Raw genomic sequence first — 18,108 nt, forward strand, 5'->3', positions numbered from 1 at the left:
TGGTAGCTTGTTGGCTCGCAACACATTCCACAATCCTAGCACCCATTCCTAAAGCATAAGATGGTAAAAGTAGCTGCTGTGCAGGGTTGAATTACACATATTCACTGTCTCTGTGGCATACGTGTATATAAAAGAAGCATGTTCTCCACACATGCATGTTAGACACCTAATGGAACCAAGAGATGGGCAGTACTTGTGGTGCATTATAGATCAGATGGTGTGCAAAATCCATGCTGACCCATGCCTGCCACATCAATGTGCTGCTTGTACAGTGTGCTAATGTCAAAATACCACGGATGCTGAGAGATTACAAGTTGGGCGACAGAAAATAAAGCTACGGGAGAGAAAAGAGCTTAGTTGACGATTAACTAAAAGAATGGATGGATTGACTTTTAAAGGCATTTGAACCAGATGAGGTGATAGGACTGAAGTGAAGGGGAGGCTAATACAAGTTACAGGGATTTCTTTTATAGTTCTTCACTGCTTAGTGAGGTTTTTTTTTCTTTTACAAAGCTCAGAGATAATTTTCAAAAAGTAATCCTGGAGCCTACAACTCTAATCCCGCCGATATGATTAGGTTCTCGGCATCTTATGAAATGATCTCGACTCTTTTTTTCCCCGTTTTTTTCTAAGGATCTGAAATTTGGTAATGAAAGTCAAAGGTAAACAGATTAAAGATATTGCAGTTGGGATTGAATGTCACATTTTGATCTCATTTCAAGTCTCTTGTCATACACAATGAAAAGCAAAGAAAAAAAAAGTTGACTTTTATCTTGAAAGTATGCGCCACCGCATTTAACTTCCAGCCAACTTCCATCGGAGCTCAGAGTCAACACTGTGTGAACCAAGAGAGTTTTTATTTACAGCATTTGCACAAAGAGAAGCACTTTGGCTCGCGGTCCTCTCGGCTTGTGGCATTATAGCGGACAGACGCTGAAGCATTACAGGAAAAAGATAAGAGTACTGCAGGTTTATAATGTGAGGGGGGGGGAAAGAGTGCTCTGAAAATGCAGCCTTACGCCAAAATAATAATCCATGGCAACACACAGTAAGGCAGTAAATAGTGAAAATAACGAAGGTCCAGGCGACTTTGTAGTAATCAGTAGGCTGTGTAGTGGCTGAAGTGATTCGGGGGGATGGAGACGGAGAGTTACAATAATAGCAAACAAAAAAAAAAAGCAAAACCAAACCACGGGAGGGTATTCTTATCTCAGATGACTGCTATCTCATAGAAGACAGCCACTTTTGTTTTGCCGTGGCTCATTGTGCAGTGTCTTTGAAATCCACGAGGGCCTGTTACACAGCATTCATTTTGTCTCATCACTCCCACAAAAGCCTTGACTGACAATATTTGAGATAGTTTGTTTCAGGTACAATGAGAGTAATTATTCAGGCTGCACTGAGAAAACAGAGAGTACCAGCAGAAAGTAAGCAACATTACTGGCAATGACACAATATGGCAACAAATTACTAGTAAGAGCTGCACAAATAATGACACGGGGCTGGGGATTGTTAAAAAAAAGAAAAAAGGAAATGCAGTCAGCACACCGCTGCTGTGGCTTTCTGAGCTTTGCGAGGTTATGATAAAGTTAGAGGCTCCAATAAACACAAACGGAGCCTCGTCTTTGGTCAAGGTTGCTTGAGATAACAAGATTAGACCAAAAAGAAAAACGCATGGGTCAAATTATGAGCACAAAACCAACAAAAGCATCCAAGGTGTCTGTGTGTGCCCAGAAAAAACAAGCTGAATTTTCCCTAAAGTATCCATGTGCAGTGGAGCTGGTGCTCATCACCGGAAGAAGCTGTAGTGTGTGCCCTGGGTCAGCCATGCAGAGAAGCACTTTCTTGTTTACTGCCACCCTACTACTGTTCCCAGCTGCCTTTTTTTTTTAAATCCAATAAAGGGCTTCTCAAAAGGCAGATCTATCCATCGAGTCACTGCTCTACATCTGTACAAGATCTGGAAATATTGATTAGGTGATAATTAAATTGTCCACCCCAGCTTGATATGGATTAATAATTGTCCACTAATGCCCTCCTGACATTTTACTGCATTGACTCGATACTGTTTGCAAGGGTGCCGTCGATAATTTTGATGATTAGTATTCCTCGTTTTGTCCCTAATGAGACCAATCAGAGCTGGCTCGACTTTTTGCCTAAGACTCAGAGAGAGGAGTGAAAGCGAGTGAGAAGGGAGGATAGATTTTCTCTTAGGACCCATTACTCAGTGCTTTGGGTCCTTATCACAGATATATCCCCTTGCTTTACAGGAACATTTCTTGTCTTACAAACCCGATTCCTGACAAGTAATCAGCGTATCGCCGGTCTAAATATAAACTGTCATTCTGCGTTGATCCAAATCACGTAAAGAGGACATCTTTGGACAAACAACAGCACCAGTAGGAGTACTATAAATACTGAGATGAGAAGGTGGTATGGGCCGCGTGCCACATCGCTGCTTCGACTTCCTCGCTGCCATCTGTGAGTGTTCCTCCTCTGGCATTCTCACAAAGGCCTTTTGTGAATTTCCCCCCCCCCTTTGTCCCTGTTTGCTAAGTTTAATTAGGTTATTTACTTGAGCCTCACCTCCCAGTGTTTCATTATAGTGGGCATTGCAGATAGGGCTTCACACAGGGCAGGGGCAGATAAAAACTTAGGACAAAAGATGATAAATGTCGCAAGCGGGGACCGGAATGCAATCTGGCCGCCACGATGCAGAGATGCTCTAATGGCTTCCCAGCAAGGAAGGGGGAAGGCACTGTCGAGATGGCAACGTGATAAATGGCGCTGGGATGGCAGTAAGGACTGTAGGCAAGACAAAGAAAAGAAAAGAGTCATGGAAGTGGCGGGAAAAAAACAAAACAAAGCAAAAAAAACCAAAAACAAAGATGGACCACAAAATGGATCTAATTAATCTGGACTTCGAACCCCCCTCACTGACAAATCCAGTGCAGAGGAAGAAGAGGAAGTGAAATTGTTTTTAGGGATGTGTTCACCCTCCACCTCCAGCCACCAACCCTCCTTCCCTCCTTTTTCCTTTCCATTCCACTTTCCACCCAGGTTGGAAAGGCAAAGGGACGTATGGCTTCTGACAGTGCTGCCGCACCTGTGGAATGATTAATGGCGGCGCACTCGCCTCACATGCTGCAGAGTGAAAATATCCATTCCAAAAACACAAGGAGAACTCTGCTATAAACATAATTCTTCTGCTATTTACCGGTACATTACACAAACGTAGGTTTTAGGCCTCCTTTAAAGGCAAACAACATTCATCGCAGACCTGTTTTTCTTTTTCTTTTTTCTCCTTATAATGCTGCATTTTCTCTACTGTATTAACTTTCCGGATGGTTTCTCACTGGTGAATACACTACATTACATCGGATTCGTTTATTCTTAAAGCCATCTATACTAATGTATGATGATTACTATAAAAATGGATGGGGGGAAAAAAGTGAGCATGAGAGAGGAATGGAAGGAAAAAGCCTCTCATACAGGGATGAATGAGTGGATAAAACTGCATTAGCGCTGATATCTCATTCAATGAGATGCGTGCTGAAGTGATGTCAGTACTTTTTAGATACACAAGTGTTAAGGGAGACTCATTTGCAAGCCACATCCGAGTTTTATTCATATGCAGAAAGCTACGCTAGTCCCGACAATTATGGATGCAGTTTGCGACTTTGACTATTAATTGCAGATACTTTACATCCTTATGAGATCTTACACTTGAATCGTATCCGTGCGATGCGTTGGATAACTCCCATTTCACACCATTGTAAAGGACCCTTGTTTGACGTGACTGACTACCTCCCCATCAGTTCAGTCCTATCTTTGACAAGTCTCACACTTTAAACCTTCAAGTGCACTAGATTTCCTGGAGTATTCACAATGTTCACGCCAAGTCAATTTGTAGAATTAGAATTAGAATTAGATAGAACTCTATTAATCCCTCGGGTGGGTTCCTCTGGGAAATTCGATTTCCAAAAAAGCACAGCACCGACAGAAGTTACAGAGTTATACACACACACATATATATAAATACAGAGACAATATAAATAAAATATACGAAGGGGATAAATAGAATAAATAGGAATAAAAATAAAAATAAAAATAGGCTTACTATTTATCCTTTAATCAATGTGAGAAGACAAATGAAGTCATTACTTACCGGGGATCATAGTACCTCGTGGCATTTTGTGACAATGCCACCGGCTTTTAACTTTATCTCTCGCTCCTTGGCGGTTTCACTGCTCCACAATAAAATAACTCCAGTCGATACCCACTTGCGCTGTTAGAATGATTCAGATAAGAGTGAAAAACAAATTAATAGCAGATTTGAAACTTGGATAAAACTTTATCCACAATGGAATCTGGCAGAAACAGCCAAAGCACATTTCGATCCTGGTATTCAAACATTATTTATCACATTTGAATATATTTAAAGTTCCAGATATGAACTTTTATGGCAAAAACATCCCAGTGTGGAGGATACAAGTATAACAAATGTCTTTAGTTTGATTCAAGTCAGGCAACACACTTGGCCTGGTCATAGTTTCTACTTTTTTCCCCTCTTTAGAAACTCTCATAATTTTTGGCAGTCTGTTTTGGATCATTATTTTCTGGAATATTCCTTTTCTGCCAGGCTTTGGGAAACTTGAGTCATCTTGTCAAGCATTACCTTGGTGTGTTCACTGGGATTCGTGCTGTTGTCTTTTGGTTTTATCCCCCAACACCTTTTTTTGTACTCATGCAACCTCATTGACAGGGGAGCCTCCAGAAGTTTTGCCTAGGGGGGGCCACTATAAATATTAGGGTGACACAACAAAAACAAAATTTCCAGTTTTATTACGCTGCTATCAAATATAGGTAAAAAGAGAGTACATTTTAGCGGTGGCCAGTTCCCCCCCTGGCCCCCCCTTGGTTGTGCCCCTGCTCATTGCATCACACTTCCACTGTTGGGATTATGTATTCACTGTGGTAGTCCTGGCTAACGTTCGTGCCAGATACACTGGGCCTCATCTGAGCCGAACAAATTCATGTTGGCATCGTGCGATCAAAGAATGTCCCCACAATATTCATCAGGGCTCTTTTTAATGATCTTTATCAAAGTTAGTCTTGCAGTTTTGTGCCAAAGAATAAGTTTTTTTTCAGTTTGTTTGTTTTCTTATGCACAGTCTGAGCTTTCAAAGAAGCCCTGGCTTCATTTGATAACCCTTGTGACGAGTTGGAGGCACTTGCCCATCTGTTTTTCAGAAAAAGATTGTCCAAGTAGGGCACAGTCCATGGCATCATTTTAGGGGCATGGTCTCCTGATTACTGTCTCGGTCCTGTTTGTACTGATTTTAAGGTGGTACCTTTCCATCCTTGCAAAAAGGATGTTTTTTGCTTGAATGTCTGCTGCTATTATACAAATAGACCGAGGGTACAAGGAAGTACTCCAATTGTTAACTTAGAACGGGTGTAAACACTTCAGCTGTATTGTGAAAAATACACAAGTATGCACTTATGTCTGGATGCACAAATAAACGTGGTCTGTACAGTATTCCTGTTCACACACTTATGTACATACACTTAAAGCACACATTAAAAAAAACTCCCACATTTACTCGCCTAGTGGACTAAAGCCCATTACTGCCAGCAAACATTTGCACTTGAGGGTGGCGCCTTTGTGTACTCTCTCACTCTGTCAACTGAAGCTCAGTTTGGCGAAGGGTGAAAAGGACTAAGAAGGGAAGGGTAACCAACTCCATCAGTCCAGAGGCCACATCTCCGGCCCCCAATAGTCTCATGCCCTGCGGAGGCTTCAAATCATCAGCAATCGACTCCAGATTTTTCATATCCCTTCACCGCAGAATATTCCATTAAATCAAAACAAATATGAAAGGCTATAATATAGGCCAACTCAGAAAAAGCTGTTCTTTTATATTGTTTGTCTTCATTCTTTCATTTAAAAAAAGTGATTGGTTGTGTAATTTCATCACTTTGATCGTGTTCATTTTAACTTTAAAGTGATGCAAATATTTCCAAGGTTAAAGCAATTATTTGGGGGGTAATCGCAAAATGCAAGCAGTTCAATGGAAACCTGAGACTAGTTTCAAAGTTTGGACAAAAATAAAAGCAAAACATTATGGAAGCAGAAGTGCGATGTTGCGGCACGTTGCACAGATATGTGTGGCAGCGGGCTTATGATTATGATAAATACAAATACTCTAAAAGCAGAGACTCTAGTAGCGCACAGTCAGTGTAAACAGACACATGGACACACACACATATACTCTTTACACCTCCCCATGAATCATCGTCACATCCACACGCGCACACATCAAGGAAGAGTCTTTCCAAAATGATCTGAAGCACTTAATTTTACTGGATTATTTTAATTACGCCCCCTGAGGGTTGGTGTTTTTTTGCTCCTGGGGTGACATTGCACTGTTTGCTTCCAAGTCAAAAACCCCCATTCGCCAGACTGACCCTGATACCACCCGCCCTCATTTGTTTCCCATCTGTAGCTCTTCAAAGACTTTGCCACACACAGACGCACACACACACACTCATACAAGCTCAACTGTTTTCTTCAGGGGTTCGCAATTAAGAATTCAAAGACTTCATCTTAGATTTACTGCATGCAGTTTAGTTGGCGACATATTAATAATGTGTAGCTGACAGAAACAATCCACTAAGACACAGCTAATGTGTTATCCTGCTATCGGGTATGTTGCTAAGTTAATGTAAGGCAAACTAATTACAAATGATGATTCTTTTGGACAATCCCGTGGCATTTTCATATATACGGATATGAAATGAAATGCAGCAGATCAGATACAAAACTTTGACGTAGTTAGTAACTGATATCTTTATGAAAAATGAGCCGAAATGAGCCAGTTGTACTATAAACCTCACTCAGTAAATTAAGCTATTATAAGATTTTAGACAATTATGGTTTATTACGTGTTTGAATCTAACATTCACAGGTAAAAGCGCAAGATTTCCAAATCTCATTTGAACCCTGAAAGAACTCATTTCCATCGACATAATAATAGTTTCCTTACATTTTCGCCTAAACAAACATCAGTACCAAAAAGCTGGCACTGGTGCGATGGGCCCAAAGTTGGAACAGCTGCTGTTATTGGCCTTTTGTGGTGCTACCAAAAGGAATTCCACAAAATATTTAATTGGCTGGAATTTTATTCTTCCAGTCTTGGAAGAAACATGCAGACTGGTTCTGCACTGAGGTTGAACGGGCTCCGAGCAGTGCTGGCTTCTGTGGCACTGTTCTGTTGGTGAGATCTTCTCATTGGGTCCAAAACTTCTGGACAACCCAAGTCATCTGGCTCTGGTTTATTGGAGGTTTTCTTAACTTACATAAGCACAAAACACAGCAATGCGTTGAGTTTCCACTCTGTTCACATATGGAAGAAAACATGATATGTCATAATTGACATGTCATTACATTCCTGGTCACTAACAGCTATGCCACTGGTTTCTGACAGATCATACTCACTGCTGGCTTCATAAAGGAAAAGGTGATTTTCATCTCAGTACCCTTCCACTTACTACCATTTTTCTTCCTCTCTTTTATATGCAGTACTATTCCTTCACTGCTGCATAAAATTAGTGGCCTATGAAAGGTCACTTTGGTCCTTGAGTGACTGTTTGTGGTACCTCCCCTTTATATCATTTGTCCCAGTAATAGGATTTTGGTGTGAGGATAGCCATTAATACAGCTGGTTGCAGAGAACAGTACTCAGACGAGCTCATTTTGGATTTTTTTTTTCTTCTTTTTGTTCTTTTTTTGTGTGTGTGTGTTTTTTTTAAGAATTTGTATTTTATTTTAATGAGAATGTGAAGACTAGCATAATGTGATGGTTGGGTGTACAGAGGATGTGGAGAAACCAGGATAAAAGGTCTGTTTATTTTCCTAAAAAGCTTGCTATTAATATAACCTGGTTTGCTGAACTTAGGAGCATTTGCAGGATAGCTGAGCTGCTGAAAGGAAGCCAGTTGTCATCATGCAGGATTGCTGGAGCATGAGCTAGTTTGCCTGTAAGCGCCTAAGAAAACACAGTGCAGGGAATGTGTCACTTCTTATGGCCCGGCAACTGGCATCCATCGGAAATGGCTTGGCACTGCTTATCCATAAAATTAGAGTCTGTTTAAATATACAATGTCGAATCTGTGGAATTATTTGCTACATAATCCATCTCTGCTCCTACGGAGACAAATATGAGGCAAGCTTTTCCGCTCTGTGGTTGAGGGCAAGACAATTATGTGAAGTTTATGCTTTAAAGAAATAGGGCAGGCCCAAGAATAGTGAAATACTCCCTCGATTAGAGCCGGCTGAACATGGTAGTTATTTGATTTCCTATACACAATACATATATATATATACATTTCCTATTTCCTATATATTGATTTCCTATACACAATATAGGAAACAATATAAAATACACAATAAACACAAAGGAATTGAATAATATATTAGTATTTGTTTTCTTCCTAATTTCCTAATTTTCATATTTGTCACATGTACATGTTTCAGATCACAAATTTTAATATTAGACAAAATACAAAATGCAGTTTTCTTTTTAGAATGGGAAAAAAGTCGTCTAATCTATTTGGCCTTATGTGCAAAAACTAATTGCCCCTAAACCTAATAACAGGTCGTGCCACAGTTGGCAGCATGAACTGCAATCAGTCATTTGTAATAACTGGAAATGAGTCTTTCACATTGCTATTAAAGAATTTTGGCCAGTTTTCTTTGTAGAATTGTTGTAATTCAGCCACATTGGAGAGTTTTTGATATATTCGGCCTTTTAAGATCTTGCCAAAGCATCTCAATCAGATTTGAGTCCAGACTGACTAGACCACTCCAAAACCATCATTTTGGGGGGTTTTTTGTGGCCATTCAGATGCGGACATGTGCATTTTGGATCATTGTCCTGCTGCATAACCCAACTGTGCTTGATCTTCAAGGCATGAAATAGTGGTCGGGCGTTCTCTTTCAGGATTTTCTGGCAAAGAGCAGAATTCTTAGTTCTGTCAATTACAGCATGTCTTCCAGGTCCCAAAGCAGCAAAGCAGCCCCTGACCGTCACACTACCACCACCATGTTTGTTGTTTTTATGCTGTGTTAGTTTTATGCCAGATGTAACGGGACACAAACCTTTGAAAAAGCTCAACTTTTGTCTTGTCAATCCACAGAATATTTTTTCCCAAAAGGTCTCGGGGATCATCAAGATGTTCTTTTTGGTCAGCAGTGGTTTTTGTCCTTGGAAATCTCCCATGGAGGCCATTTTTGCCCAGTTTCTTTCTTATGGTTGAATCATAAACTCTGACCATAGTTCTTTAGCTGTTGTTCTGATTTCTTTGTAACTTCCTGGATGATTCGTCGATGTGCTCTTGGAGTAAATTCGGCCACTCCTGGAAAGGTTTCCCTCTGTTCCAAGTTGTGGTGTAGTGGCTGTCACAGTGATTCACTGGAGTCCCGAAGCTGTGGCAATGGCTTTGTAACAGTTTCCTGGCTGATAGATGCCAGTGACTTTGTTTCTCATCTGTTTCTTTAGATCTTTGCATGATGCGTTGCTTTGTGAGGTCTTCTAGCCTTGTTCACTTTACCAGACAGATTTTATTTAAGTGATTTGGCAGGAATCAGGGTGAGGCTAGTGAACTACAACTCAGATTGGATAGCCTTTTCCCTCAACAAATGAAATCATCGTTTAAAATCTTTTCTTTGTATTATTATTACAATTATTATTATTATTTCTGTATTAGAAGAATCACACACATCATTACATTGACAAGAATCTGACACGGTCAAAGACTGTTTATCTTTTCTTTTTTTTTTTTTTTTACATCTTTTCAAGTCTGTGCAGCCTCAGCATGATAACTACTGGCCATTTTGCTGCAGCACTGCCATTTAATGAATCGTTCCATTGCCTAGTGGATAACAGAATGAACGAATGGCTTTCTGTGTTAGTGGCTGCCACTGCCTATCCTATCAGATAATTAACTTTTTGCAAATAGACTGCACTGACTACCAAACAGAGTAAGCCTGCACAATTAGAATTGCTTATCTACGTTCTTTCTTTTCTTTTTTTTTCCCTTCCCCCACCCCCCACCTCCCCTCCCCTCAGACGTTAGAGGGAAAAACAAACAAGACAAACAAATCCAAATTTCATACTTCTTACTCGACTGTTTTCTCCTCAAATGGTCACACACCAATTGGCCCCAGATTTGTGTATCCATGCACAAATGAACAAATAATGAATGAGCAGGGATGAAAATGAAGTCTTATTGAAAGTGAACCCTCTGTATTATTATTATTTTTTATATTTTTTTTCTTTTGCAGTGGCTTTTGACAACCTCAGCCCAGATGTTCAGAATTTCCAACAGGGAAGCTGAGTGTTCCCCCAGCCCCGCCCCCCAACCTCCCACTTCTTCTTCAGCCTTCATATTTATTTATTTTTCTCACAGGCGGACGGTTTCGCACCAACAGTGGTGCAATTCAATATTTATATGTTTCCTTCTGTTTGGTTTCCACCGCAAAGGGAGGTGGGCATTCCTGCGTCTGATTTGCCTCGGCGGTGATCCGGTCCCAGCTTTTAGAGCGTCGGGGGCCGTTTGAACAAAGCCATCTGTTTGAGTGGGCCGTTTTATTAAGTGACAAACTGGATCCCTCTGCCTCGCTAATGTGCCCCTCGGGAGACGGCGGTAGCTTGTTTTCGGGTGCGTGCCTGGTAGAAAGATAAGCACGGGAAGTGAGGGAGAGCGAGAGAGAGAGAGTTTTCCTATGCAAATGTCGGGATACGCCGCAGAAGAGGCGTGCATAACCCATGCGGTTCCGTCTCTCCAGAACTGAGAGGTTTTTACCTTTATGAATCCACGATGATAATTGAACAGGGACCCCTTCGGCTTCCATCTCATCCAAACTTGCCTCTCTTCAATATGTGCTTATTTAATGGACCCCTTCACGATTTTCTGTCGCCCCACGTCAGTCAATTTATTAACATCGTTCGCCCATTTGCAATGCTTCCGCCATCCAACAGGAATGCTCGAATACTCGTGAGAGCATGTGCTTGTGCATGCATGTATATGTGCACGATTTGCGCTTCTGCCCCCCCATCAGAGATTCTGTCAGTGCATCGAATGTGGGACAAGAGCATTAGCCATTCTTTTTGAAGCGGTTGCTGTTGTCTGCGCACAAGTGCCCTTACTCCAGCAGAGTTGTAGCCAGAAGCTCAGACCTTCCATAGGAGCGCCACTGAGCATGAGTAATACACACCGGCCGGGGTTAAGACAGTCCCATCGGAATATGTTTTTTTAAGCAGCCTTAGTCACTGGGTTGAGTATTTGAGTTTGCATGCTATTATGTGTCCTACTGCTTTTATTCTGGCTTTAAAGCCACTGATATACATTTATTTATTCATATCCGCCTCTCTTTAGCTCATGAGCCAGATAAGAGACCGTGACCCTATCAGGAAATGGACCTGCAGCCCTATTACCTATATGCAGTCTCTATATTAATGTGTCATTAGGCTGCATTTTTGTATATTCCATTGGATTAGTTTTACATAATGACTGTTTGAAATTTTGCTTAGAGAGCACATTTAAGCAGTGGGGAGGGGCTGGTGGCGGTGGGGGCAGTGTGGGAGAAGGCTTGCATTATGAACTTCATTATGTGTGACAAGCAGCACAATATTGATGGAAGAGTGGGTCCCCATCATTGCACTGCATTAAAACCTCTGCAGTGAATTAATGTACTATTCCTGATCTAGTAATTAACAATCATTCGGGGGCCATATCCCTTCTCAAGTAATCACTAATTGCAATAAGAATTTCAGATTCCATTTAAGGCAAGATTACCGATGAGCATGCAATGCAAATCAGCCAACAGTTCTAATTAGGCTCCGATTCTTTCTCTCTCGCTCTTTCTGCCGAGATCCTTTGTCAGCGCGTACAATGTGGAGTTTGTTTCCCCCGCATTATAAGAGATACATTTTTTTATCATAACACTGCAGATAGCGAGCTGTGAAGTGGCCAAAGATTGGCATGTGCGGTTTGTCTTGGTTCCTTTTTGGTTTGTGGTTTTTTCCGCGCCCTCCCTTTATGTTGTTTGGCTCTGTTTTTGTGCATCTGCTGTTAAGACATTCTGCTTTGGTTTTTGGCATGAGGTCAGACATCTCTAGACTTTGTGCAGGCAGTTAACTGAACTACAATCACCAATGAGCCCGTCACTGTTTACCTACCTTTTTTCAACTATTATAACAAAGTTACTGCAGCTGTTTGACTTGCAGAATACTCAAAGGATTATAAGTCATAAGTAAGTCAAACATCTGAGGCATATATATATATATATATATATATATATATATATATATATATATATATAAATATATAAATATATACACCACATGTGTCACTTTTACCCTCTCCTGACACCAGCCGCCCCTTCCAGTCTAATTTGTGTTGCTTGCTCGAATTGTGACAATTCATCAATATCACACAGCTGATATGCTGGGGCTTAAAAGATGTCGAATGAGGTTAATGACATCCTTAAATGTTCCTTTCTTCCATGCGTACGTCCAAAATGGAGCAAAGTATTTGCAGACTGCCACCCAATGTGTTAGGATTAATTATCGCCCTCCGCAACCCCACCTCACCCTGCAAGTTAAAGATTCAGAGAGGAAATGGCCCCTTTCATGCAAATGAAATTGAATATGTCAGTCAGTATAATTGTGAAAACCAAGCCATCTTGGACCCAATAGAGGTTTCAGCTAAAAGTCGGTTTATTAATGTTCTTCTTTCCTCTCTTTGATTCGTGCTCTTTAATGGCTCGGCAGATCAAACTTAAGTCTACGGCGAATCCTGATAGCTGGGAATGTTTTGGCCATTGTGAACGAAACCCAGACTCGGATGTCTTTGAGAACCAGCATTTCTAAATGCAGTGTTTGACTGTGAGTTAAGCCAATATCAAACAGGCTTGTAATGAATGCACATCTCCAAGATCCTCTGAACCCCACTGGGATGATACAAAAAGAATCGATATCATTAGCCCCGGTCCTCACTTTTACCATCGACTGCTCGGATAGCTCTCCTGTAGCAGGTACTTGAAGCAGAAAACAAAAAAATCAAACCAAACCAACAAAAACCTGAAGATGTGAGCTTATTTATGCAGTGTCAGTTTACCGACAGCGTTTCTTGAAATGTTTCCCCTTCTGTGTCATGTCAGAGTTTGACTTTTAAATGGGTTTTGCAGCTAATAAACACGTTCGCATCATTTATTCATTTGGGTTGGGAGTTATCAAGAAGAGAAGAAATTTCCATTTAGGTCCAACACCTCTTACTTTTTGTTTGAAATCCAAGTTTGAGCAGAAAAGAAAATGGAGCGGCTCTCCCAATCCTTCCATTAGTGCCGGTGTCACTGGCTCTTTGTGCACTGCCCCGGAAATATATCGGAAGATAACATCACACAACAATTATTTGCACTGAAGGTTGCTCCTACATCACCTCTGTGAATGACTGATTCTGGTAACCCGTATTAAGGTCAAACCAATGCAGCGCTTCTGAGGGTCAACAGTTGCGTGGGGTTGAATGGGGCATTTGCCGTAGCCCTGGAGAAAAGAGGAAGGGCGAAATGCAATGCACTGTTGCAACTTGAAAGAATCAAATGAATCCCAGAGTTTCCCTTCGTGCTTTAAATAGGTTTCCAGAAAAGGACTCGTGCAGATCAGCCACCTCTTTTTGTTAGTGCTGCCTAGCACCAATGTAACACCATATTGTTAAACAGCAGGGTGCAGAGTGTCAGCACAGATCAGACCATAACGGTTATATACAGGCTACCAAAAGATACCGGCCACAAGTTTAATTTTTGGCATCTATATGCCGTTTTTGATTCCAGAGTAGGTAATATGTTGTGCCTGCTCAAACGTAACTCCTTGTGGTTATTTATTTATGTTTTTTCTTTATAATCAGCTAAAAAAAAACTTGATTGATGGGTTGAAAAAAAAACTTGAAATGTTTTAAGACCTCACCAGTCATAAGGGTAGTGTGCAGTAGCAGGAGCAGTTATGCATTTCATCTTCAGCCCACATTGTTTCAAGGCTTCCAATTTTCATTTCTGTTCACACATTAAAAATATAGATATTTAAAGTCAGGGAATGGTCTGCCCCCTCAGCCCTGTGGACTTGGATGTTCTGAAGAACAATCGTGGTTCTCACTCAAACATCAAATTATTAACACAACATTGAACCATGAAAAATGGAGCTGTGGGATGCTTCGTCTTTTCCCGTGGCTATGTATGGGATAGGTTACATAATGACCTCGAGGGAAGGCAGGAACAGGCCCGTGTCACAAGCCTTTCAGCTTGTGACACTTCTCATTTGTTTGCCACTGACAGCTTAGCACTGGATTACCAGGTGCCTAGCCATGGCATTAATTTATGTAGATTGTGGCTACCTCTCAAAGGAGGCGTGCACACGCAGCCGAGGTAAAAGGAGCCTCTTAAATTGTTAGCCTCGCGTTGAAAAGCTAATCTGTGTTAATTAAAAAAAAAATTTTTTGGTTTAAATGAACATGATTACAGTTAAAAAGTGACACGTCTCCCCTGCTTTCTGCTGTCGTATGCTTTTATACCGCAACAGAAGTCATTTTCTGACACAGTCGCTGACAAAAAAAAAAAGAAATCGTGCTTCTTTGGTAAGGTTTCTCTGTGGCGTGTGAAATTTGCACACTGTTTGCTCACAGACCGTGCCTCTACTCGCTGCCAAGGTTATAGCCGCGGTATTGTTCGGACAAGAACCGAGGTTTCAATCAGCCTCTGTCTGCGCGGAGCCGTACGAGGAGCCTACCAAAATGGATGTTTGTCAGCCGCAGATCTAAAATGGGGGTATGATGGCGATATCAGCGGCCATGTCTGTGAAAACACCATTACCTCCATGTCACGCCTCAATCACTCCCCATTGTGCTATGACTAGCCCCCCCGCCCCACCTCCCCTCCTCCCACACACACACACATACACACACATGCAGACACACACACACCTCCAGCGCCGATCTCCCGTACATGTCGTAGAAGTCTATTACAGGCAGCATAGGAAGACGCGCCGCAGCCGTAATGGATGGCCTGGGAGCGAAAACAGCCCCAATAGCATATCAATTACCCATCAGCGCCCTCTTGGCTGCATGCCAACGTGCACCACACCCCGGCCAAGTCAATGAGATAAGGCGCAAATGCAGATATAATGGAGCTTTAGGCCAAGTACAAATTACACAGTGTCAACTCTGCTGCCCACCTGTCTGATCTGTCAGCAGGTGAACCAGAGTGCGAGTCTGAGAAACCTGCGCGCATGTGCGTGCGCGTGAGGGGCGATCAGGCGATTTCCCAGACTCGCTGGCCCAGTGGAAGCCCAGCTGCTTGCCCGTTTATCTGTTCACTCTTTTGATTGCCACTCGCATATCTTATGTCACCTCTCCGCGAATCCCGCAGGTTAATTTGTCCCACACTCGCAGCGCCGTCGCCGACACTGCTGCTAGGCATTCAGCCCGTGCACAGGCAGGCACGCGAATAAGCACGGTCGCACGTTCTCGCTCACACACGCTCACTCGGATGAGGTGATTCACATGGTTGGCATTACTGCAGCTGTGTGGCTTCTAATGGCCTTCTGAAGTGATTGATAAAAGGCAAACAGTTGCTCTGCAGGGGGACAGATGGAGCTGCACCTCCCACTGAAGCCGGCACTCAAGCTTCAGAGGAAAACACTGGCGGTGGGGGTCTGACTTAGCACTGACATTATTGCTACTGAAATTATAAGAGCCTTGATCATGATAAAGCTGGAGTCTAAATCAATCAAAATCTCATCAGGGGAAGCCAGGTCCCTTTGATAACCGATCACTTTCATGCTTTTTGATTTTTGTGCGATTGTAAAAGAAACGTCAGCTTGTGAGGCAGAGGCTGATTATCCTGGGGTGGGGGGAGGCAAGACAGAACTGAATTGTTGCGAGTGAATATGGATTGAGATTGGCTGTAATGGCTGACAAAGCCTGACTTAGACCGGGGAGCATTTTTCTTGTAATTCTAAAAATGCACTCTGCAGGAATAAGATTGGAACAACCTCATTGTTGTGCAAACCAAAGAAAATACTAGCGTACGGCGCTGCAAAGCCCACATGGGGTTTGAAAAAACGTCCATACCATGACCACAGAAAGCACTCGCCTGCTGCATTTTTTGCATTTTTATCCTCATTTCCTTTACGCTTCACTTGTTGCGTCAAATTAAAGGGCCAATTAAGAGCGAAAAGAACAGTAATCAAAGAATTCCAAAGCTCTTATCAGGTTTATGTCTCATTTGTGTGGGGCACCACTATTATTCAGTGATGTTCTACAGATTAGCAATGTCTGCAACTAAATGGATTTAAAAGGCTCCTTTTTTTCTGAAAACAAGTGGGGAAATGTTATAACATACAGATATTAGCCCTGGTACTAATGCTACTGATCAGAAACACCCAGTCTCAGAGGGATGCTAAAAAACTAGCTCATGTGTTAATCACTTCTAACCTGAACTTGAATACTTACTATTAATCTCTGGCTCTCTTCCACGGTGTGTTTTTGTCCTGTCTCCCTCCCCACACCCCCAACTTGTCACAGCATATTGCTGCCCGTCTGCTGGAGGTTTCTTCCTGTTAAAAGGGAGTTTTTCCTTCCCACTGTCGCCAGGTGCTGCTCATAGGGGATCGTTTTCTCTCTGTTATTGTAGGGCCTCTACCTTACAATATAAAGCCCCTTGATACGACTGCTGTTGGGATTTGGTGCTATATCAAATAAAATTGGACTGGATTGAATCAGAGTCTCGTTTCAGTTACCAACTAGTTCCGATTAAATTAACTGCTTCTTCACAAAATAAAGAATTCAGAAAATAGACTGACTCATTTGAAAGCTTGTATAGAGAACAACAGAATCACCACAGGAGTAGCTGCATGCATCTAGCTCGCATTTCCTCCCATTTATTTCATGACAGTATCACATAGCGATCACAATAGCACAGTTTACAGGCAGAGAAATAAGAGGTGGTCTTTTTTCTGCCTTGACACAAGTCAAAGTCTTTTATGTCTAAATAACTGGCAATTAAATCCAAATTTCCTCTTGAGAACAAATGAAAAACAACAAGTGGAAAATGGTTTTTATAAGCCTAATTTCTTTCTTTTCTCCCTTCCATCGCAACAAAATCCACCCTAAGTCTCAAGTCAGTCAACCTTCAATGGAGATTTCACAAAATCCTTCCAGGGTCAGGAGAATGTTTTATACATTCTGCTCCCAACACCTCTGTCCTTTTACTCCTGATCTCAGCAGCTGATCTGTTTGCACTTGCACAATAAAGTCTCTATAAGCTCTTGTCTTGACTTCCAAAGTCAATCTTCTTAAAAGCCACATGCCAAAATCCTCGACTTTTATTCCTCTAGCGTGTGTGTGTGTGTGGCTTGATACAAGATTAATTGCTCATTCTCTGCGATGCTCAGCATGCTCACATTTAAAAACAATCTTTTCTTGTTTCTCTGCTTCTCTTTTCAGCACCACCAAAGTTTTTAAGAACCCCCAATGACCAAACAGGCGTGCAAGGAGGTGTAGCATCCTTCATCTGCCAAGCTACAGGCGATCCACGGCCGAAGATCGTGTGGAACAAGAAGGGGAAGAAAGTCAGCAACCAGAGATTTGAGGTATTAGGTCTATTGTTCTGATGTAAAATGCTCGACAAAAATGGGAATGCTTCAGCACTGCTTTTGGCTCCGCTCGCACATAATCCATTCCGCCAAGCCTCCCTCGCTTGCTTTTGCCCTGACTTGCCACCACGCATTAGCAGGCTCTAATAATCACGCTGGCCAGGCTTTTAAACATGCATGAGGTTTAATGAGCAAGTACACAAAAGATCTGGGGACAAATTTGTAATTGAATAAAAGACAAGGAAAGAGCAATTGGATAGAAGAGAAAAAACACACACGAAAAAACCCAACACAACTTGTGGTGTGACCCAGATACCTCCATTAGCATCGCGCCACATTTGCCAGCTACGTGCAAAGTGAAAGAAGGGGAAGTAGCGCTTTCACTTCGGAAAAATCC

General features: G+C 41.9%; 1 protein-coding gene across 35 annotated transcripts in view; it reads left to right on the plus strand.

Annotated features, from left to right (window-relative positions):
- Positions 1-18,108, plus strand: part of ptprda (protein tyrosine phosphatase receptor type Da) — a 426,095-nt gene that overhangs the window by 324,958 nt on the left and 83,029 nt on the right. For 21 of the 35 annotated variants that reach the window (XM_085451394.1, XM_085451420.1, XM_085451396.1 and 18 more), the window contains exon 11: positions 17,563-17,708. In XM_085451394.1, the coding sequence (XP_085307520.1) occupies positions 17,563-17,708 (146 nt within the window). Of the gene's footprint in view, positions 1-17,562; positions 17,712-18,108 lie in introns of all 35 variants that reach the window. The other 14 variants (XM_085451392.1, XM_085451404.1, XM_085451395.1 and 11 more) reach the window with 1 other exon arrangement.

Source organism: Copadichromis virginalis, linkage group LG3 (assembly GCF_057382275.1).
Source record: "Copadichromis virginalis isolate Kocher_CV1m ecotype Utaka linkage group LG3, C_Virginalis_male_GT1.1, whole genome shotgun sequence".
Classification (NCBI taxonomy): Eukaryota; Metazoa; Chordata; class Actinopteri; order Cichliformes; family Cichlidae; genus Copadichromis; species Copadichromis virginalis.